The sequence below is a fragment of the Temnothorax nylanderi genome, unplaced genomic scaffold, assembly GCF_030848795.1.
Source record: "Temnothorax nylanderi isolate EJ_2023f unplaced genomic scaffold, tnyl_v1.0 TNYL_tig0434_pilon, whole genome shotgun sequence".
NCBI classification, from domain to species: Eukaryota; Metazoa; Arthropoda; class Insecta; order Hymenoptera; family Formicidae; genus Temnothorax; species Temnothorax nylanderi.
In genome coordinates this window covers 116,596-140,179 of record NW_027249496.1, presented here as the reverse complement: position 1 = coordinate 140,179, position 23,584 = coordinate 116,596, and the positions used below count along the sequence as shown (strand labels likewise).

Sequence of the window (23,584 nt, the reverse complement as noted above, 5' to 3'; positions counted from 1 at the left end):
ACTGTGATATCAAATTTTTTAACGGCTTTTGTTTCATTTGCTCCATTTTGCTTTTTCTCTCTTTACGAATTTATGTGTAGATGTGTAGAAACCACACATTTTATTCAGACAATATTTGAACGAACAAAATACAGCGAAATTCAAAGAATGAAACTTTTATATAACAAAAGTTTATTAAATCTCTGACTAATCGCTATACCAATATATAATTCGTAATAGCATCGATTCGATGCTACATTAAAGTTGAACCAATTGAAAAATATGTTACGAAGGGTTTTAATCGTTTATTAAAAGTTTATTTAATCGCTTATTCAATCGTTTATTTAAAAGTTTAAAATATTCACGGAATTTAGCGTGATACAATTCCTTCTCTTAATTTGTATTTTTTAGATGGCTCGTAATTCTCCACGGTTACCGGTGGTTTGTACTTTATCCCATTTTGAATCTTTGAGAAGCGACAAGATTCCCGGAAATCTTTTTCGAAAATAATCAGCTGTCTAAAAATATATTCAAAAAGTCAGAAATTGTTATACTATTTTGATAAAAACGCGTAAATAGTGACAGAAGCGTTCAAGTACACGTACTTGAAATAATTCTTTGCAATCTGATGTCTCAAATTAATCTGGCTTATCAAATGCTCCGAATATATCGTAGCGAGATCGTCAATGTAATAATGCATGTCGGCTTCGTCCTTCGTCAGAAGAATGCAATTCCAAGGCGCCCATTCGACGTCTTTCTGATATCTGACCATTCTCAGAATAAAAAGATCTCGAGTCTTACTGACTGCCGATTGACCTTGCCAAATGTGATTAACCAAGTGATAAATATCTTGCTCTTGCATCATAAATGCCAAAGCGGAAGCGCTGCCCCGACGTTCCTCCTCAGCTCGCACGCAATTTAATATAAACATATAAGGTTCGTAATCCACATGCGCAATATTACGTCGGCTTAGAGAACTGCAGCCTTAAGAAAACATGTATCTAATTAGTTTTAAAAGTTTATTAGTTTTATATATTTAGATATAAGAAATCAAAATTCAAAAATTAAAATCTTATCAGTATATTTTAAGATAAGGAGTTTTATTTACATAAATATATAATACTATGCTCGGTGCTCACTTTTGCAAATTGATAGCTTCTTCATTCTAGTATGTATTAAAAATCTACGGATGGGGAGAAGCTTTAAACAATTCCGGCAAAATTTAGTTTCTGTTTCTAAAGGTTCGCGCAATTCGTTGTCTTTAGAATCCCTAGTGACACATTCGCAGCCGCAAATTCCATACATTCTTACAAAATTCAAGTAAGTATCTATAATATAAGGATACATTTATTATATTATTACTAAAGACAAGCACGTTGCAAGATAAAATAAAAGATTCTGGGAAATTCTAAATATATAACTTAATTTTTTAATTAAACTTTGTGTTAAATGAAATTTATAAAAATATTAACACTCCCCTTCTTACGTCTTTTAAATTATATTTATCGTTCGTGAAATGTAAAAATATGTTAGCATTGCCATGTTTTGTATAATAATAATAATAATAAACTTATTAATACCATACAAATTATTATTATAAATATATTGTCGATAACTAACAAGTGCTATTAGTTGTTAGTAAAAATAGTTCACTGATAGCATCAATTATCTTTTCAATTTTCGTTGTTTTATCATCCGTTATTATTAATAATATATAATATTATATTATTTAATATTATTAATATTAATAAACTTACGCGTTATCCTTTCGTTTAAATAATCGAGCGATAAACCCTCAATCTTTCGATTCAACAACGCGATTTCTTGATCCAGCAAAGACGACAAATCAAGTGCCTCGACACAACTGTGCATCTCAACCGCCTTTCTCAATGTTATCAATAATTTCATCCGTTCCTCCGAACTAACATCGCGATTGTTCAATGCGTTATAAATTTCTCTGAATTCCCGAGCCTTTTGAATTTTTATAGTGATCATCTCCACGAGTTTTCCCTTGTAACCGCTCCATCTTATCGGCTTGCAATTCACTGTTAAAAATCTGAGAGCCCTTTGTTTCCGATATGATCTCTTGATCGCTTGTTTATGTTTATCGATGTGATTGAGCATCTCTACCGTTTTCTCTAAAATCCTATAACTCTCGGCACCCTGACCCGCCTTGAACAGCCGCGACTTTATATCCTTTAAACGATCAATCCTCCATCCTTCGACCAGATTATAAAGCATGTCAAAGTCCGCTCTCGATCGCGGATATATTTGGCGAAGAATATTCTGTTTATGCCGCAACCTGTAAAAAAAAAGATATAATACGCGAGTTTATGACACGAATATAAGATGTGGAATAAGACTACCCGAGCATCTTCAAAAGTGCTGTAAACAAAATATATTATACGAAAAAGAATATGAAAAAAATTACTCTGATTATGTTCTTGAAACTGCAAAGAGTTTTTCTTATATATCTTCCTGTCTCCAACACTTTCTAAATATATTCGAAATATATCAGGTTTATTTCTTACATCAAGCAGATATTTTTTTAGTAAAAATTTATTCAATGTCAAATAAACTTTTGCTTTAACAAAATTTTGATTTAAGATTTTATCGCACATTTAAAGATGATTAATAAATTAAATATAAAAATACATTTGTTTTTTTTTTTAATTAAACATTTAAAAAACGATAATAAAAAATGCGGAGGACCTAAAAGACACTCTAGATAAACTTCACTAGTGAATAAAGACTCATCGCGGCGTATTAGTAATTATCTTAATTATTAATTATTTTTTAAAATCAGACAATTATTCTTTATTATTATAAATACGGAACAGAGAGTATAAATTATCGTGTTTCAAAGTTTCAATAAACGTTTTCTCTTTCACATTGAATAGTTCATGTCAACTGAATTACTTGTTTGCAATAGCTTTCTCTTCTTCGTATCTTTTACATTTATCAATCATGTCACGATAAGCTTGCGCGCATTCCTTGATGTATTTCCTCCACCTGTATGCTCGATAATTTCTCTGAATTACACGTGCATGCCGATCTAAATTAAGTCGTAAGTGCATGTCAACGTAGCTCTCATAAGACTTTACAGTCTTGTATTTATCCGCCTCGTTAGGTACATAATAGTCCTCTCTAAATTGATAACGCGAAATATTCAGTTAGTACGATTTATAAAAGTTTAAAGCCATTTCTTGACTTCAAAATATTAGGAATTCAATATACATATAATTGAATATTTATTTTAATTCACTCATTTCTTGCAGAATTATTGTATACTTTAATTACAAATTAATAATGCAGCTAAGTTTAATATACAAAATGTTTAATTAAAACAATAATAGAAAATTATGGTACAATAATTATAAAGATTACATTAAAATAGAATTTTATTCTTGCGTCAATAAAGAAGGCCTTTGTTTTAATGAGTATTGAAATTTTCAATATTTTCTCTCTCCATTTCTCAGTAATCGACACAATAATTTGTAACTAATTACATATTGTTACAAATAACATATTATAACAATATATAAGAGAATAATTTTATTATTATTGCATATAGCATCCTATCTCCATAATATGCAATTAGACGCGATGTTATATGCTTTGGAGAGACTGGACACGTCATATAAATTTATTTAAATATTTAGTACCGCCACATCTGCGTCGCACGATGACGCAAGGATTGTGTTGCTCTGTCATTCGTTTGCACACATTGCACCGCCCTGCTATATGTATTCTTCACGGATCCTCCCTTTGACAAAGGTCCGGTCTGCGAAGTTGCATTTACATATTCTACTCCGGTAATTTTATGTCGCCATCCACCCAGGTAAGGCTTGAGAATCCTTTGTTTTTCTATTCCAACTGACGAGATCATCGCAAAGAATTAGTGGTTACTTAAGTCGTTTTTTCTTTTATTTATATCGATAACAAATTTTACAAACACGACGTTATAAACATCCTCTCTACCTAACTTCCTCTAAATAAACTTTTTTACATTGCGATTCTAATCGCGTATATGTTATTTACTGGACTTCATACATGACATTTTCTATTTTGATACAGATTAAGTTAATATATAAGGAAATATATTAACATAATACATTAATAATATTATGTTAATATATAAGAAAATAAAAAATAAATTGTACATTTTCTTTCTATAGCTTTTTATTACTTTTATTTAAAAAAAAAAGCATTTAAATAAAATTTTATTGAATTACATCAGCAAAAATAAAAAGTAACTTGATATTTTCTACATTAATTTATGAAGAATACGAAGAAAACAGCACAAAAAAATATTCAGATTTGAATTCGAGACATATGGCACGTAATTTAAAAATAAAATTTCAAGGTAATATAAATAAAATATTATTAACCTTAGCTAACCGTACTTATTTTCGAGTCCTTAATTCGCCACAGCCCGGTTCGTGAGATCGCTCGACTTCGTCGCACTGTCATTTTCATTCTAATTAATATTTTTAAGCAAATGCTGTAGAAATTGTAAATACAGCCGAATCGGAATACAGACTCTGAATAAGATGTTTATGATAGTATCAGGTCAAGAAAATAATTTGAATTTAAACTAAACTTATTATAAGGAAACTAGAAAATTATGTTATTATGTAAAGACTAGAAAACCGAAAAATGTTCAGCGGTCCATTGGACCGCAGTGTGGCGAGCTAGGGTTAAAATGGTGTGCGAGAAAATTGTATCTATGTTTGAGATTTTTATCACTTCCTATATTGCAGAACGTATTTACAACTCACATCGATTTGTAATTCTTTAGACTCTAATATACTTATTTATAATATTTATCATAATTTTTTAGTTTAATGTACGATTTCCTACAAAACCAAAAAACTTATGTACAAATATTATTTCCTTCCAAGAACAAGGCTGCACAAAAATACCATCAAATGCATTTAAGATTTACAATTAATTTTAAGATTTACAATGTGTTCAAACAATGGAAGGAAATGCATAGAACAAAGAGATCATTTAAAGATACCTAAAATGAAAAGGATCGAATTAAAGATAGATATTTTAGTAAAATAAATAACGTGTCCTTTATATTGTGAAAAAAAAAATAATAAATATGTGTGATTTAAGTTATTTTAATGAGAGGAAAATGCCGATGACAAGAAAAATCGAAGACCGGTGGTTCCTTTGAGTCTTTTTTGTGTCCGTCAGCCAATAGCTTCAGCACCACGAAATTTGTCTTTGCTACTTTTAATAAATTGTTGATCTACAAAACAAAAACAACCAATTAAATAGTAAAAATAAATATTCTAAAATAGTTCTCTATTGTGCAATAAATTTATATTTTTATAAACTCACTTCGTTTTCTATTAAATTATTTGATGGATAAAGCAACAATGCACGTTCCAACATATTTCTAGCTTGATGAAAATGTCGACAACCGGCAACATATTGCATTTCACTGGTAACTTTTTCCTACAACAATGAAAGTTAAATTCAATTTATCTGTTTAAAACATTAAGAACAATGTTTATAGTGCAATTTCTATGTATTATGATTTAAAAGATATAAAACTGATTAAATATTAAACTTACATTTCTTTTATGCATTTGAGCATTTGTCATGTCCAGAAATTCTTGATAATGAACGGGCGGTGGCGTTAACAAAGATGAAAACGGCAATAATCGATGCTCATATCTCACCCGCTCAGAATCGAACTGTATCTCTGGAAGCGGAATTTTTTCATCCATGCGAAAACCGACTAGAGCCTGAAAATGTTATAACTTCTTTATTATGCACCGAAAATTGTATATCCTTTATTTGCAAATTTTTCTTTAAAATGTGTGTGTAACTTACTTTATAATATCCGCCACATATATTTTGCAAAGCCTGGTACATTAATATCTCCAAATTATATGGTCTGGGCGTCGATTTCTTCTTCTTATTCTTAGAGCTCTTTTTGCTTCTACCCTTATGAGTATCATTGTGTACGTCCTGCTCCACTAAGAACGTATCAGCCCGTGTAATCGCAGATACGAGCCATCCGTATAGAAATTCATATAGATACCAAAAGATATAGTGGTACTCGTGCACCGAATACAACTCGAGCTCGAAACCACTTAATAGATACATGACCATCACACGCAGCGTGTGATATAAAATCCAGGTACCAAAACAGGCCAAGTGAGGCCTTGGTGTATCACTTTTTAAAGATAGAGTGTGCAAATAGCCATCAACTCTCTCCGCCTAAAATATAAAACATGTATTTCAAATTTTGAACTTATTACTATTTTGTTTAAAAATATGCTTTATTTAAAATGGAATTGCTAATGTTCTAATGTCATAAAAAAAACTCTTTTAGATAGAATGGATAAAAGGGCAGACAACGACAGATGTTATAAGAAAAAAACATGTAGAAAGTATAACTTAAAAAATTCCACGATTCTTACTTCATCTTGCAGCGTCGCAAAGTCTTCCAATAAATGTGCCAATTTATCTCTTTGTCTTGCCCTATTATGTCCACTAAGCTGCAACAGGTTTCCGAATAAGCCGACACAATGCGACAGAAAGCTGTCGACGTACTCCTTAGCCTGGTGATTCTGAAGCAACGTACTTTTTGGCAACAACACAGGTGGTGCGATGAAATTTCGCGCCGCGTCTCTCAGAACATCGGCGAAATTGTGAACACCGAATACGCGATTAGTGATAGGCAAGTAAACGATTTGTAGCATAGACCTGGACAATATGCACGGACTCTGACGCGAGAATTCCAAGAAAAAATCCTAAAAAGAAATTCGTTTATTTCGATATAAATTCAGCACTGATAAAGAAACATTAATTCATCGCTAATTACCAAGGCCGCGTGAAATCCGATATGACTTGTAATCTTGGTAACCATTTTGAATCTATTTATCAATTCGCTTAAATATTCTAAGGCATCTATCCTTGGCTTAATTTTCGTGTATCGAGGGAACGTCGGTGGCAACAATCTTTGATTTACCATCGGATCAAATCCCATAATGTTTGGATGATTAGCTGCATGTATAATTGAAAATAACAAATTATACTTTCTTGCATAAATATTGCTCCTCATATAAGAGAAAGTATCAATTTTTCATAAAAAAGTAACTGATTCTAAGTTCATGAAAAGTATGTATAATGAAAAGGGAAATATATAACATTGCCAATGTATACTTACAAACTTCATCAGCTTTTTCTCCGCGAACTACCGTTGAAATCATAATATTAAGCATATCGGAACAATTTGACAACAATCTCTGGCAATCACTTAAATTCTGTTGCAACTGCTGCTTCCGGCCCATCAATGTTAACACTTGATAGAACATTTTGGTAAATCGGATCCTTGCGTAAAGTGCAATTCCATCGTTATACTACAAGAAAATATTATTAATAAAGCCATAGTCATAGATAAATATAACAAAATAATAATCATACATAAAAAGATAGATATGAAAGTAATAAAGTAAGTATTAAAATTAAAGAATAAGACATATGATCTTGAAATCTAAATCTAAACAAAAGAAAAACTAAAAGTTACAAAGAGATTTACCTCCTTCTCAGATTCGACATCGACGAGTTTTATCCGACTTTTCCGATGAAGTTCCTCTTCAACTTCCCGCAACATCGATATCGTTTTTTGTTCTGTAATGTCTTGCTGTAATCTATAGCCATAGGTAACGCTCTGGAAATCCTCCTCTTCAAATACCAAAGCTTTATTAATGCAGTCCTTAATTATCTCTATTATCTTATATACTGCATAACAGAAGGTCTTCAAAGGCTTATCTAGTATTTGCGCAGGCTGATGCAAATACAAGTTCGTGAATACGGTTTGCGCAAGACTATGTCCCTCCAACCAAGATACTATACACGCATATGTGGAGTCTATTATCCCTATAATTTCGGCGGGTGTAAAGTTGTCCAGTTTGATCGCGCCTGAATCGACCGCTTGGGTAAAAGTGCAAGGCTTGTTGTTCCCCCGATTGCACAACATGCCAGCATCCATTTTCGGATCCATCATCTCGATTGCAGACATGGCCTCAAATAACCCGAACAGCTCATCATGTAATAATTCTCCCAGTTCCAACTCTGAATGCAGAATGCAGAAATATATATTGGCGCGTCCCAAAAATAATAAATGTAAAATATTGCTACAATTAATATTAATTTAATATTATTTTTTCAGAGATTAAAACAAGTTCATAATTTAATCTTGCAAATTTCTTATTTAATATAACAATTCTATTTTGATATATATTCTATGATACAGTGGTGTGCAATTTTTTATGCTCGCGACCCCTTTCCTCAGAAATTTGACGCAATCCATTAATTTTTTTAACATTCATATAAATAAAAATAAGTGATATATAAGGATAATTATGATTTAAGAAACTAGTCGTTTTAATTTATGTAAAATTTAATAATTTTTTTACATTCTAGTACATGTAGTTTTTATAAATAAAATTAAATTGTACATTGATACATATTAAGAGTAGAAAAAAATTTGCAATCTCCAGTAACTTTTATGCGACTCTTCAAGAAGATTATGCACCACTGATATATAGTATTCTATAATATATATATATATAGTATACATATATTACTATCACATTATAAATTCGATACACATTCCTCATAAACTTTACATGCAGGATATATTTTCTACTTATTTGCTTAGGCTTATATTAATACTATATTTATGTCAACATTTATGTCAAATAGATTTCGATAGGATTAAATCAGAAAATATAAACAGAGAGAAAAGAGATTAACATAAAGCGAGGGAGCTTTTGTTTTGTAATATTTATTATAATTTGCGATTAGATCTAACATACTTTTTAGAATTCATAAAATCAAGAAAAGCATATAAGGTATGCAAATATAATATTAAGATATTAGGAAGACAAACACTAGGCAAAATGACATGATTTAGATTGACGATAAAGCAACGTTGATAAAAATCAAGACATTGTAATAATTCACAAAAAATTCAATGACTGTACGAAATACAAATATATATATGTACATATGTTACAATTGAAATACGTTTTCTTCTCAAATAATGTTTTTTTTATTTTTCTTGTCCTACACAGAAAAGATAAGAAAAGAAAAAAATAGTTAAAAATTAATATAATAACAAGATAGAATCATAATTTAAACGCTACGTTTATGATATAATAAATCATTAAACAAATCTGGAAAATACTTAAATTTAAAGAGAATAGCCTATTTAAAGAAAATATCTGCTTTTTCTTTCCACTTAAACCTTCTTTTTACTTCTGCTAATTTCTGTTTCCTTTTTCTCTATCTTATTTCAAACATGAAAAGCGTTTAGTAAAAATACCGAAAATGAACAGAGGAGTTCGATTCTTGAAGTCATTCGCAAGAGAAATGTATGTGCAGGTTTTGCTCTTACAGAAAAGTGTTGCAAATTGGCTATCGCATGGCTTTTATGTCCATTTCTATCAATGCACGTTAATTTTAATCTCCGTTTAACTTATCTGTCATCTTTTCCTAGTTCTAAGAGTTAGAAAAAGATAGAAAGCAAGTTAAACCGAGATTAAAGTTAATCTACATTGATAAAAATGGATATTAATCAATCAACATATAGATTGTTCGTAAGAACGGAATTTGCGTATACGTTTACCCTGCAAATAAATCAAGAATCAGACCCCAGATCCAATGGGTCTGTTTTCTATTGCTGAACTGGCAGCGCTAGTTCAAGAACTGTACATACACTGGGTCAGTTTTCTATTGCTCAACTGGCTGCGCTAGTTCAGAGTTTATCTCTTCTACTCCACATTGAAAGGAAAAGGATAAACTCTGAACTAGTGCCAGTTCAGCAACAGAAAACTGACCCATTGTGTACATACACTAGCCATAAGTGTCTCCTACATACGTTTCTCACACTTCAGTGTATATGTACATAAACTTCTCGAACTAGCAGCCAGTGTAGCAATAGAAAACAGGTCCCCGACGTTCATACGATAAAGCCGCAGAAAAACTCGCATAGGAAGAGAGAGCGCGCGGGACAGGGTGAACGATAGTCGAGTTTAGGACAAGATAACGATCGGTTTGGCAGTCAAGTACCTGTGATCGCCTCGAAGAACTCTTGAGTGATGTCCACCCAGTTATGCGCGACCTGGTCGAATCTACAAGACAAAAGCAGGAGGACGCAGTTAAAAAATACCGCCGTGCACGGTGTGCGAGCGGACGGCGCGGTTAGGTTAAATCGTCATCGAGCGTCGCAACGCTGGCACGACGGACCGCCGCGTCCATCGTTCGCCAGCGATCCGCGAACGTGGCTCTCCACCGCGATTCGTCCGCGTCGAAACTTACGATAAATCTTTATCCTCGTTCATATCAATTGAATTCTGATCCTCCACCGTGGTCGCCATTATTGTGGACGATTTATATTCTGTCACCTCGTCCCTCGTCCCTCGTCGCAGATGTCTGATGTATACCACTCCGTTGCCAGTCGCGCCGAAAGTCCCTGAGAAACGCTATCCTAGCCTTCCTAGCCCCATCATCTAGCGATAATGGAGGATTCACACCGCGTCCGGCGTTCGACCGATAAATCCTCCATAACTAGAGACCTTATAATTAAAGAGTCTGGCCATAAGGCGATTTTGTCAAAATCTACACATTCAGTACATTCACTATCGCTTTCTCTTTCTTTCTGTCCCCTTCTTTGTCTCTTTTCTATCTCTTTCTCTTTTTGTTTCTCCCGTTTTTGACAAAACTGGCGGAGCAATCAAAACTGGCTGTCTTATGGCCAGACTTTAATTTGAGGGTCTGTATCCACAATCATACTAGAATGAACACTGTAGGCTGCGGTCCACTTGACGCTACAAATGCTTCGAAGCATTCCTTTTTTCCTTTCTTTTAATGAAGAAAGAAGGAGAAGAAGAACGCTTCGAAGCATTTGTAGCGTCAAATGGACCGCAGCCGTAAACGAGGTGAAAATGCGAGGCGAAAAGTGAACAAATTTATTAGATTTTGACCAATGAAATCGTAGATACTCTAGTGAATTCTCTCACTTTTTACCTCGTTTCAAGATACGTAAAGCCCGTATCAGACTACGGATTAGGATTGAGATTGGATTGAAATTTAATCAATCAGAACAGAGAAAACTGATCTCAAGTTTAGTAAATTTTGCTCTGATTGGTCAAATTTCAATCCAATCCCAATCCCAATCCGTAGTCTGATACGGGCATAATAGGCTCCCTGAACTAGAGAATCTCTAGGCATAAGTACTATATATGTATATGTTTATGTATATAAGCCATTCAAGCTATCGTAATTTCGACCTGCATCCTCGCGTACTCCATCCCATATTGTACACTACAACGCGGATTACATCGTTGAAAATAACGGGAGGTTATTGTCCATCGGATTCGATACAGGCAGGAGTAAGATCATTTTCTGGTCAAGGATTAATTATAAAATTCGATTGGAATTGTTCAGGGGGTCGACTACGGTTATTGAAACGAGGTGAAAATTACACAAGTGAACAGATTTCCTAGATTTTGACAATAAAATCATAGATACCGTAGTGAATTTTCTCACTTTTGTAATTTTCACCTCGTTTCAAGAACCGTAATAGGAATAGGCCCCCAGGTCTGAAAAGAAGAGCGCATACACATAGATTTATTTTCATATAATTTTTCTCAATTTTCATAAGCGTCATTTTATCAATACATATTCACTTTGAATCACAGTATACATAAGCACAGTGTTTGTTCGATGTGAAAATTAGGATTCGAATAGCTTAGATTTAAAAATATATTCTAATTCAAAGATAAAGATAAACAGATAAAGAGAAGGACGTTGAACAAAATAATTGTGATTTGTAACCATTGAGAAATTAAAAAAACGAATTACTTTATGTTTTCAAAGAACAAACACAAATTGAATAACTCATATTTGTAATTAGAATTAAAAAACATGAACATAAAAAATGTTAGACTAGAGTAGTTATTTACAATAATTTTTTAGTGCTCTCAGCTTCTTCGATAGTGAGTTGTATTTCCAGCGAATTGGCTTCTACGCAACTTTCGTCCGCCACTTCCTCCGCAGCAAACCTCGCTTCTCGCTCATATTTTTTTAATGTTTTAAAATCTGGACATGGAATGTTCATACATGTTAGTAATTTTTTGAGGCGTGTCCATCCTAAATCAGAATGTAAGATACCTGCCAAGGGGCGAACAATTCAATATACACAAATGGTAAATAATAATTATAAGATCAATAACAATAGAATAATAATCTGTCGTAAAGTATTACCTAATCCTGCTTGCGAATTAATGTCGAAGTGAGCTCTACGTTTGTCGACGGTACGTCGTTGGGTATCCGTGCAAACTTCATTCACGACTTGGCACTTGTGACACAGTACTAGAAATAGAGAAGCAAAGCCTTTTCGCACCTCACTCTGTATGTACTGTAAAGAAAGGACCTCGCCACAAGAACAACACCACAACTGCTGTCCCAGAATGTTCAAATCGACAATGCGTCGTCCATCGATGACATTTGTTTGTTGTTCCACATCGTCCACAGTTTCGTCGGTTACGGGATCACCTTTCTCAGGTTTAATCGAAACTTTTCTTCGCATTTGTCCATTTTTTCGTTGAGCGAGTCTTTTTTCATAAACTGCTTTTGTAACTATTTTGCCTTTCCACCGATAACTTTTCGTTTTTGGCATTGTAAGCAATCGAGATAACCTCGCACGGCTCGCACCAATGGTCTGTTCTTTACAGCTGAACTGGCTGCACTAGTTCAGAGTTTATCTTTTTTAAAAAAGATAAACTCTGAACTAGTGCAGCTAGTTCAGCTGCAAAGAACAGACCTCACAAGTCTCGCGCTGGGTAGCGATCATGTAACTTTTTCCCTAGAGCGGAAACGTGAAAAGTGAAAAGTTTCATGTAACTATCTCTTTCTATTGGTGCTGAATAGAAAGAGATAAACTTTTCACTTTTCACGTTTCCGTCCTAGGGGAAAAGATACATGATCGATCCCCTGAAGCTTGCGGCGCATCTTTCTGCGCGTTCGCGTTGGCATCTTACCGACCGACGAATCGTTAGAAACTTCACGTTTGTCACTAGAAATCGTAATCGCGCGAAACGGTCGCGCGTTGTTTTTCGTCCTTGAAACGAAACGCGGCCTCCGAAGTAATCGGAGTTCGGAGTCGCTCGTCCACATTCGTCGTACAACCCGGAGTTCGCTCGACAGTGGTAAGACGAGGGGACAGGGGGGGTAAAGCAGAACGGACCCGGACGGAGAATCTGGGGGAATCTGGCGCCTGGCGCGGCGGCCGTGGCGCGGTGCGCGGTAGCGGTGGGTAACGGGTAACACGGCGGCGGTAGTGGCGGTAGTGCGTGATACGTTGTCGTATCGGTCGGAGTCGTTCGTCATTTCGCGGCGTTGAAAAACAGTGCATTATAGTATACGTCGCGGTGTGTGCGTCGCGTCGAGACTCGAGTGTCGTTTTCCGTCTCGTCGGCATCGCCGCCGAGGGAGAGGCACGAAGAGAAACACAGTGCGGTCCGTCGCGTCGTAAATCGTCCGCGATCGCCCCGAGAACCGTTCGAAGCCGGTGTTGTTACGTAGTACCTCAGCGCGGACCTTATTGCGCGCCTCGCCTCGCCTCGCCTCGCCTAGTTTCTCGTCCCGTCCCGTCTCATCTCGTCTTTCGTTTCGTCGGCCCGTCCGTCCGTCCGTCCGCCGTTGCGTCGCCGTCGTTTCGCCGAAACGCGTAAAAGTGCATGCTACCGTAGGTTGACAGCGGGATCTGCGCGCCTCGCGGTGTCACACGGCGGAGGATGTTGGATCGCGACACGGCGATACATCTCGTCGCCGGAGGGTGGGTATTATTTTCGACCAGCGCGCGCGCGCGCGCGCGCGCTGTATGTATATGTTATGTATATGTACAGTACATATGTGTTTCGGGCCCGGCCCGGCCCGGTTCTGCGTTCTGCGTCACGCAAGTCTTGGCAGGTCCTCGGTTCGATCTCTCCTCTGCGGCACGTTCGATTTATTATTATATTACTTATTGTCATTGTTATTATTATGTTGCGCGATCCCGATGGAATTCGGGACGATTAACCGCTCTCCCGAGTCGCGATCGGCCTCAAAACCGGCGACCGCCTTTCCCGAGAGGTCGTCTTTAATCGGGAGCGCATCTCATGTGTACACAGGGTGCCCCGAAAAAACCTACCGCGCGTATTTTCCAGTTGCGACCGTATTTTTCTTTTTAACTCGGTTTTCCTGTTATCGATTTTTCTTCGAGAATATCTGACGACCGACGACTCTCTGGATGTCACTAAAGATTATAGGATTCTTTCACACTTCAGTCTAATCTCTAATGTGTAACTGCACAGGGTGAAGTCACGGAAGCATTCTTAGTTTTGCATCAGGATTGCGTCATTCAACGAAAAGGGGACGACTCCGTCGTTTCTGCGTAATTTAGTTAGCGCCGTTAGATTTCTTTGCCCTTCCATATTTTATTGCCATTGTATAAAAAGAAAGTCAAACGCACACTGATGACTAAAGATTAAATTTAATTCAATTAAATAGCAAGCAAATTTTACAAAGATATTTTTCACTTGCGTACACATGTATAAAAGTTAGGAAAGTGTATTGCTAAGTTCTCAAAAGTACTTTCAGATTTTAAAGCACTTTTTTGTATTTCTTTATGTCAAATAATAAAATAATGTTCCTGATAGTGAAATTGTAAGAAGTAAACAAAACTCTTTTTCTCAAAAAGTTTATTTGTGCCAACTTTTTTTTGTGCAAAGTTTTCGTAACAACTCGTTTAAAAATAATAAGAGAAAACACTCGTTTATATTTTTTTCGAGTGTAGACACTTTGATCGACTTACAATCTGACGATGATTACAAAAAAAAAAAGGTATAACGTTCAACGTTAAAAAAGTTTTTATCAAATCTCGCTTTTATTTTCGCGAAAGAAAAGTAAACCACAATTTAATCAAAGAAACCAAGATTGGAACGTCCATGAGAGAACTGAATTATCTTATTGATTAAAACTTTAAATTAAACACGAATTTTCAGCTTTTCTATCCATTCAAAAATTTGCATAAGTATCCCGAATTAAAATTTAAAAAAGACGGGGTGGAGAAGCAAAGGAAAAGCAAAGATACTTCCTTTCAGTCTACACATCGCGTAGTTTAACGAAATAAGTACCTACAACCTACAAGTGTAAATACAAGCAGGCATCTTCATAATATAAGCGCGAAAACGAGATAAACCGATATCACCGAGGGCGTGTAGTTTATAAACGTATTAGTCCCAGTCTACAATAGGTGTTTTAAGCCCTAAGCCCTAAGAAATTGACCAATCACAGTCAATTATTCTCCTCAAATTCAACTGTGATTGAACAATTTCTTAAAGCTTAGGGCTTCAAACACCTATTGTAGACCGGGACTTAGTGCGATAAAGTCAACTCGTCTCTTCTCGGCACTTGAAACAGTTATTGAAATGTATGTTATTGAGACGCTTCAATTTATATATTTTTTTTTTGGCGTCGATTTTAATCAGCGTGAAACAAAATAAACTTCCATCTTACGTAAATACTTCGGAATCTTCGTCGCAAGTTACAAATAATTATCAGTGAATACGGCAATAACATACGTATATGAAGGCCTGTTGCTGCGAGTGTCTGATGATCGTTATTCTTGTCGAGACGATTTTATTGAAGCGACGGGACGACGCGCACGTGGTCGTCAACTGCGACGAAATTGTCGGGCAATTATCTTTAGCTTAATTAACGAGCTACATTCGATCGCACGCATGTCGTTCACGCAATCCGCGGTTTTTCTAGATCATGTATCTATATCGTGTAGAAAATCCAACTTATATGGTGAAGATTTCGTTCGTTTCTAACAATTATTAAATTAAATAGTGCTAATCTCTGGACATACGTCAAGTTTTTATCGGCGTAGTAAATTTATTATCTCTGCTTTTTAGAATAATCGCACGATGTGCGCGATAAAAAAAAGGTGCATACGTAAAGCCTGAGGCTGCACATTACTGATAACCTTAACTGATTGTAATTTAACGATTGTTGGCCTTTCCAGTTCTCGATAGATAAGACTGGTTTTTCGTTTAACCCCAATCAGCCAAATCTGCTTTCTCTCTCTTTCTATCTCTTTGTTTATATTATGTAATATCAGCATATTGTAGACTTTGTAGAGAGATATTGAATCAATATAATAACCGAGCAAACACAGGATATAATGCAGGGGAGACACGTAATAATGTTTTTAATATGATGTTACATCTAATTAATTTATTAATGGTTAATAATGGATAAAGGGATTTTAATTGATTTTTGTTCATGATTATGCTACTCTAAATACAATCCTTAGCATAGGTGATTTTCATTAATTCTTTTAATTTCGTCGTTTTGTACGTTGAATCAATAGCTACGACAAAGTATAATGGTAATAAACAATAAACGGAATATTACTAATTAAATTACTTAATAATAACGAATGAAAAGTAGACTGAACAAGATTATTTGCAGTCAGTTAATTAATGTTGATCATTTGCATTCAGATCTATATTTTGACGTATTTGTATTGTAATAATATTCCAGTATATATCTATATATATAGTAACATACATATAATAATCTGTACATCCTCGTTCGTGTTATTGTTTACACCTAACGCATTTCGTAAACGATGCCAGATTGGTCGGCTGAGCCCGCAGCTGGCCTTCCCAATGCCGAAATACAAGACTGCTAGATCGCGTGTCAGGTCGCTCGGAAAGGAATTCGACGACGTAGTTATGTTAATAAACGTGTTGGGCGTCACGTATTTACTACGTTTCCTACCTGTCCCTGTTCCTGTCCCTGCGCGGCGCACACGTGTCCGCGCGCACGTAGACACGTTTCTGCGAGCTTTCCTATTTCTACAGTGTCCTCCAAGCAGCTAACGATCATCCGCAATCGAATCTTCGATCGGGGAATATCGACTCGAAATAATCCAGAGTACCTAATCGTGCCTTGAAACATGTATGACAAAATGGGCTTAGATTGCGTCATACGCGTAGCTTTACGGAGGAGGGGAAAAAGGGATCATATATTATGACACGACACGTACGATAGGATCATGTAGGATTAGGATACAGGATTCGGTGCGCTTAAGAAAGTAATTACGAAACTCGCGAACTGTTTTCTACAATTTAAGAGTCTATTTTTATTGCGGCACAAGGTTGTGTTTGTTAGTGGAATTCTATCCGATTAGTTTACGTCATCTTGAAAGACCGTAAGCACTCTAAACCATAGAATCGAGATTCGTAATTTTACGCTGGTACAGATTCAACGACGAATCATCAAGCTTTTGACTTTCGACGCTAAATATCTTGATATCTTCAAACTTAAATTATAAACTTCCAGTTAGATTTAGTCCAAAGTTATAATTCATGAAGGATCGAGTTTCGTCCTTCACTCCACATATTCTCAAGATTTATATCACTGAAATTTATAATTTTCTGTAAAACTACTAAGTTTTAAAAATTTTTATAATTCAGAAACTAAGAATTTAATTTCTGATACCTGTTATTAATAATTCTATAAATAACGTTATGGCGCTCGATGTGTCGTTTCTAAACCGGCATATCGATCTTACGATATCGAATCAAGTTTCCTCTTTTTTTTCATTCAGAAGTAGATCAATTGAAAGGTCAAGTAAGTAAACTTATGTATTACCAGGGACTAGCATTTCTCGTTTGTCAACAGAGAATAGCTAAACGATTTATTTGCCTCAAAATACTACGCGTTGGAAATTCCACTCTTACTACGTTTACGCGAGCGTTACTTCTATATAGTAACTTTCAATAATTCACTTGTTTACGCGGAGCAGAACATAGTAAGTATCTGACAATGAAACTTCAAAAGTCTACACTCCTTATATTAATAGTCAGAAACTATAGATAATAGCCGTAATGGATTGGAAGCTCTTGTTTCATTTGCCATAAATTGATATAATGGTGTTACAGTTAAGGATTAATTGTAAGCTCAGAAAACTTCCTTATTGATTGAATTAACGGAACAAGCTTTTATCATATTTATCATATCGCAAGTTTTATATTTTTATGGAAAGAATTATGTTGCAAATGTCAACTAAAGGAGAACTAGCGGTTATGGAAATATATCCTTTTCAATTTATTATTCTATTATAATTGAATTTTTAAATAAATACAAAACAAAATGAGTATCGCAAAAATAAACGTTCCGCTAATTTCTTTTAATCACTGGACTTTTCGCATTTCTCTATTTGAAAGAGAGATTGAAACAATTTCTTGCATACAAATGTGGTAAAAGTATTTCAAAGAAATATGTCGCTATATACATATCGCTATTGAAATTTGTTATTCGAATTAGCAGAGTTAGCATGCAAATTTTCGATCAGCCAGAACATAGATGCGCACCTTTTCAGCACGGAAAGATACGCGGATTTATTACGCGCGACATGCGAATCGGACGCTAATTTACTGTCACATTCCATTGGACTTGATAAAAGGTCCGACCACGCAACAGCGACTTTGAGAGCGAATTAGGCTAGTTAGGGGATCCTCGAGGATCAAAAGTATTTTTCTTCATTGAATGAAAGTTATATGCCCAGGTATATATATATATATATATAATTTGTCTAGAAGGCTTTAAATTTATTATAAGATATTGTATTTTTTTTTAGCCTTATACATATACAATATGCTTTGATCAATTTCATCGTAGTATTTTTCCAATGAAAATTACACGTTATTCCTTGCAATTTTCAAATTTTTGCTGTTGAGTATTTTCTTTTATCTGAGGACGAGCGTGGCCTAGTAGACAGCGCACTGGTCCATCGAGCCGAAGTCCCGGGTTCGATCCCCGATAGAGCTAAAAAAATTATATTCGCTCGTTCTTCTCTTGGAAGCAGGGCAAACCACTGGCAATGGCAAACCACCGAGAGTATTCTTGCCATGAACACTTCTCTAAAAAGAATATAGCCGTTCGGAATCGGCGTTAAACTGTAGGTCCCATATACAATGTGTACAATCTACGTGCGCAACACATGTATATGAAGAGAAGTCATAACACGTTGCAACGATGAATACTTCACTAACACTGCTAATTATTTTACGACGCGACCAGAGGTGACTATGATAAGTCTAATTGGAAAGATTCGCGACATCGTGTCAGTGAAGTTTCTGCGTGAGAGTTGGCGCCAAATAAATATTGATATTCCTGCTTTGTGCGAATCACGCGATATTTCTCATGCTTTTACCGTTATCTTAACAATTATTTATAGTTTTTATCTCGCTATAATTTCTATTCAGATAAGATAAGTTGAAAATTAAATTGCACCTGCAGCGAGCATTTTGTTCTCTCGAGGTACACATTTTGTTCTGTGTTTGTAAACATTATAAATTATAATTATAATCAGAACTTTGTTATAATTATCGCGTCGTAAAATTTAATTATGCAGACAGTTGTAACCTGCGTAATGAACGTTCCTTATATTTTCTGGGAGAAAATAACGATTTCTTTCTCCGTCAATTCTACGCAAACTTTAACAAAGCTAAACAGATAAAGTTGATAGAAAACATAACTATATATATCTACACATTTACAAATGTATACAGTATACGTTTATTATTGATCAAATTTACATAAATACACGAGATTTAATTAATTAAACCTTATACAATATCGTGTACAGTTGGGGACAGAAAGGTTGTCCGGTTGAGTTCCAGAATCTCCCATTTGGAAGTGGATGTGCACTAATGCACATAGCTTGTGCAGTGATTCATCATAAGAGCAGACAAACAAGATGTCAAATATATTAAAATGTTAAAAGAATTAATTGGTAATTGCTGACGTGGTAGCTGGATATTAAATATAAACAGGATGCGTTTCGAAACTCCACCGGACAACCTTCTGTCCCCAACTGTACAGTTATGATAGCAAAATAGCGGTATCTTTATGGATATAAGAAATTGGCAATCGTGATCGCAAATAGATAGCAACTGACGAAATTGTTATAAAGCTTACACTAATCCCCACTAATCTCTCTTTTTTTTTTATTTTGCACAGAGTGGCTGGCACGGCAGGAGCAATAGTAACTTGTCCGCTGGAAGTGGTAAAGACCCGACTGCAGTCGTCGTCTTCCGGCTTTAATCCGCCGGTGAGCAAAGAATTCACATCTGGTCATCCGACATGCAAGGGTTCACCGACGCCCGAACAACGCCGGAGGCTATGCACTGGATATCCCAGGTAAATTAATCGAAGAAAATCAATTCTCGATTAAGCTGGTGTTGATTTGGTATTGTATGCGACGCGACAGTTCATTACAATTTGTCCAGCTGAACAAGTTATTTTACGACAAGCGTAATTATCTATAATGGGCAATTTGCGATTTATTTCAAGGTCTTTTGTTATTAGCTAAAAACTCTTATCTGATATGTGGTATGCACGCGAGAGCGAACTATTAAAATTCTTGAGAGACACAGAACTCCGACAAAAATGTTAAATGTCAGCGGAAATATTTCTCATCTTCGTGAAACTTCGGGAGACTTGACAATTTTTCGATAAATAAAACCTCACCGAAACGCTTTTATTTTTTTTTTATTTTGTCCGATTCGAGTGTTAAGAATAAATCGTTAGAGGAGCTGTCCGTAATTCTGAAGGATTTTTGCGAGAGATTTTTCACCCAGCTTGGAAAATTTCCACTCGAGAATTGAAAAATCGCCAGAAGATGTTCAGTCTTTATTTTTATCATTTCGAATGTCAATGTGAAGTTGCAAGTATAATATTCTCTTTGAAATATCTCGGAAACTTGAGAACTCTTTCAATAATATCGAAACTCTAAAAATATAAAATGTTAACTTAAGATGTAATTTTTTGCCATATGTATATTAGGCGTGATCGTACGAATATATAAAAGTTGAATTCGAGCGGTGTGCGTACACCCGCCGGGGAAAAAAAAGAAGCGTGTTTCTAAACGTAGCTCTCGGTCTCTTTCACCTCCAGGTATTCCAGTCACTTCGTAGCTCTCTCGCATTTCGGTGTCTCGACCTCACCCCCGGACTCCTCCCGGCACGCGCCGGGTATCTATCAGTGCTTAAGGTACATCATCAAGAATGAGGGTGCACGAGGATTGTTCAAAGGCCTTGGTCCGAATCTCATTGGCGTGGCACCTTCCAGAGCTATCTACTTTTGCGCGTACTCCAAGAGCAAAGTCGCGTTTAACGCGATTCTACCTCCCGATACTCCGATCGTTCACGTCTTCTCCGCGTCCTGCGCTGGTAAGACCACGCTATTCCAATATTATTATACTAAATAATGTGTGCCGCGGTATATATTAAAATCCTCGTCTATAAGTTTAGTTTTGCGTTTCCTAAACGAATAATCGGTCTTAATAATAATTTTGAATCTGAGATGAATTTGAGTCGGTTATATAGGCGAGAATTAACTTAGCCAATCGTTTTATTTTTTGACAATATAATTTTCATGATTTTTTAATACTTTATACTACAATTAGATTGTAATTATAATATTTTTCATATTAAATTTAATAATTTTTTAAATACTAACTATATATTTTTTACACTATACCATTTGAGATTTAAATGTGTCATTCTTTGTTATGTTATCCTTCTATCTATTCGATTTTAATCTCTTCTACTCTATTCTTTGTTTATGTTAATTATTCGTACATTTTCTGCATTCTGTTTTGATCAAAACCGTCACATTTAAATATAATAATGAAATGCAATCTGGCTTTCAGTGACAACGTATATCGACTAATGGTGAATATAAGATGAGTTCACAGTATTAACATATCGCGCGATAATGTTATATAACGATTATTATCGAGCGCATATATTTATCCATAGATCGATATAGGTATGTCAATTCAATACAATATTGTTACATTATGATCGTTAATACATGTAAAATTAATCTTTCCGTGTTGTCTACTTCGAACCCATTCGCGTTTTCGTCTATGAAACGATCGTAGGTTTACATGTGTTTGCGCTTATTACGCATTTACTCCGCTGAAAATTACACTACGCTACGTATATAAGTATCGCCGCTCTATATCTCTTGCAGCTATTTTTCATTGATTAACTACTATTTTAGTATCCATGCTATGGAGATAAAATATTTCTTTATGCCATCATGACCTATAATATCCGCTAACTAAGACTTGATAATTAAAATAATATAATTAGAATAAATCTTTAAAAACTGAATAAATGTGATATAAATAGCTTTTCGTATCAAGTTGCAATGTGATTTTATATTTCTGCCGCAGATTTGGAGAAAATTAATTGTTGAAGAAAACACGATTTGAAACTTATCAAAAGAATGCTTAAAATACTGAATCTCTAGGATGTCTTGCGATAAAGTTTGATCTGCATTAGATTACTTTTATTTCTCATACATTGTATACTATCTCATCACAATACTATCTCTTCTCACGATTTATATTCTATCGCGAGTAACGTAACGTGCTGACCTTGATGATAAAAAAGGAGCAAAAGACTAAAAAGAGCTATAAGCCAAATCCGTTCGAGAATATATTGCGCCGTCTCCGTTATTATGTTTCCTTCGACAAATCCAATCATCGAAGCGGCGATAAACGCGCGATTAACGATGGGGGGAAAAGTATTCTGCGCGTCATTCATGCGTTTATCTTTAATGGATATATCGGAGCGCGGACATCGCGTCTGACGCCGCAGCTCGAACTCCCTTGATGTCGATAACCTACGAGGACACTCGGTAGATATACCTGCTGATACAATTATACGCGCGCTTTACTCTCACTCTTCTTTATTCTTCGCTTATTTCCATCAAATGTCCTCGAAATAGATAATGGTCAACGCGGATAAGTTTCTTTATGTAAAGACCATTAAATTCCTTCTAATATTAGCAAGTCATTAATAACATGACAGATCATCTTCTGTTGAAGATAAAACAGTTGCTGAAGAAAGGATTGAGTTTTATAAATTGAGTTTTAACTACGTCTAAACTCTATCTTCGCAAATTAAAATATTATATTTCCTTTCTAGTAATATATATAAATAAATAATTGCCAAGTAATTTATATCTAATTGGAAGTTATGATTTTAATCGCTAAAACACAATGAAATATTTGACACCTAAACGTTTTAAACAAAATTTTTCCAAATATAATTCTGTTTATGATATATTAGTATAATCATAAAGTGTAAAGCATTTATATTATACATTAAAAGATTCAGTTAACTATTATTTAGATAAATTCTTCTAATGTTTAACGATTAGTTTCACTCTGGTTTAATTGTTTCGTGAGCTCAGTGTTTCGTATATCGTTCGCATACGCTGAATTGTTACGCAACGAACGTAGCTTGAAAGAAACAGGAAATAAAACGATCGCGATGGAAAATCGAACCTAACGATCTTATTATACGTATTTATTATCACATTTTGCTTCTCTCTCGAGATTACCGCCCGAAATAGCCGCCTCTCACAGAATGAGGGTATTGCATAACACGGCAATGCACTTTCCGATACGAACTTCCTCCTTCCATTTACCTACGTG

At 35.2% G+C, this 23,584-nt stretch overlaps 3 protein-coding genes and 1 long non-coding RNA gene across 5 annotated transcripts in view; 1 reads left to right on the top strand and 3 right to left on the bottom strand.

Moving 5' to 3' along the window:
- Positions 1-16: 16 nt before the first annotated feature.
- Positions 17-4,574, bottom strand: LOC139782694 (IQ motif and ubiquitin-like domain-containing protein). Of its 2 annotated transcripts, XM_071721728.1 has the most exons (6): positions 3,645-4,574; positions 2,899-3,126; positions 1,737-2,281; positions 1,119-1,307; positions 585-963; positions 17-497 (listed from the first exon to the last, which is right to left on the bottom strand). In XM_071721728.1, exons 1-6 carry the CDS (start codon positions 3,866-3,868, stop codon positions 350-352), a joined length of 1,713 nt encoding a protein of 570 aa, XP_071577829.1. In that variant the 5' UTR covers positions 3,869-4,574; the 3' UTR covers positions 17-349. The 2 variants fall into 2 exon arrangements, with proteins under 2 accessions (XP_071577829.1, XP_071577830.1); XM_071721729.1 differs by lacking the exon at positions 2,899-3,126.
- Positions 4,575-4,711: 137 nt separating this feature from the next.
- Positions 4,712-10,481, bottom strand: Naa35 (N-alpha-acetyltransferase 35). Its single transcript, XM_071721727.1, has 10 exons — positions 10,330-10,481; positions 10,081-10,142; positions 7,544-8,079; positions 7,172-7,364; positions 6,827-7,008; positions 6,423-6,755; positions 5,830-6,219; positions 5,568-5,741; positions 5,332-5,448; positions 4,712-5,239 (listed from the first exon to the last, which is right to left on the bottom strand). Exons 1-10 carry the CDS (start codon positions 10,386-10,388, stop codon positions 5,099-5,101), a joined length of 2,187 nt encoding a protein of 728 aa, XP_071577828.1. The 5' UTR covers positions 10,389-10,481; the 3' UTR covers positions 4,712-5,098.
- A 1,154-nt stretch (positions 10,482-11,635) lies between these two features.
- LOC139782705 (uncharacterized) lies at positions 11,636-13,194 on the bottom strand. Its single transcript, XR_011720952.1, has 2 exons — positions 12,277-13,194; positions 11,636-12,183 (listed from the first exon to the last, which is right to left on the bottom strand). It is a non-coding gene; the product is annotated as an uncharacterized lncRNA (long non-coding RNA).
- Positions 13,195-13,279: 85 nt separating this feature from the next.
- The window catches only part of Rim2 (replication in mitochondria 2), a 25,473-nt gene continuing 15,168 nt past the window's right edge, over positions 13,280-23,584 (top strand). The window contains exons 1-3 of the mRNA XM_071721741.1: positions 13,280-13,849; positions 20,092-20,271; positions 21,028-21,302. Of these exons, the coding sequence (XP_071577842.1) occupies positions 13,809-13,849; positions 20,092-20,271; positions 21,028-21,302 (496 nt within the window). The 5' untranslated portion in view covers positions 13,280-13,808. The remainder of the gene's footprint in view (positions 13,850-20,091; positions 20,272-21,027; positions 21,303-23,584) is intronic.

Coding starts and splice junctions, on each gene's coding strand:
- LOC139782694 (XM_071721728.1), bottom strand. CDS start 3,868: ATGATCTCGTCAGTTGGAATAGAAAAACAAAGGATTCTCAAGCCTTAC. Junction 3,127..3,644: donor CGTGCGACGCAGATGTGGCG/GTACTAAATATT, acceptor TTATCAATTTAG/AGAGGACTATTATGTACCTA. Junction 2,282..2,898: donor GAGAAAGCTATTGCAAACAA/GTAATTCAGTTG, acceptor TTTTTTTTACAG/GTTGCGGCATAAACAGAATA.
- Naa35 (XM_071721727.1), bottom strand. CDS start 10,388: ATGGCGACCACGGTGGAGGATCAGAATTCAATTGATATGAACGAGGAT. Junction 10,143..10,329: donor AACGAGGATAAAGATTTATC/GTAAGTTTCGAC, acceptor TTTGTCTTGTAG/ATTCGACCAGGTCGCGCATA. Junction 8,080..10,080: donor GTTCTTCGAGGCGATCACAG/GTACTTGACTGC, acceptor TTCTGCATTCAG/AGTTGGAACTGGGAGAATTA.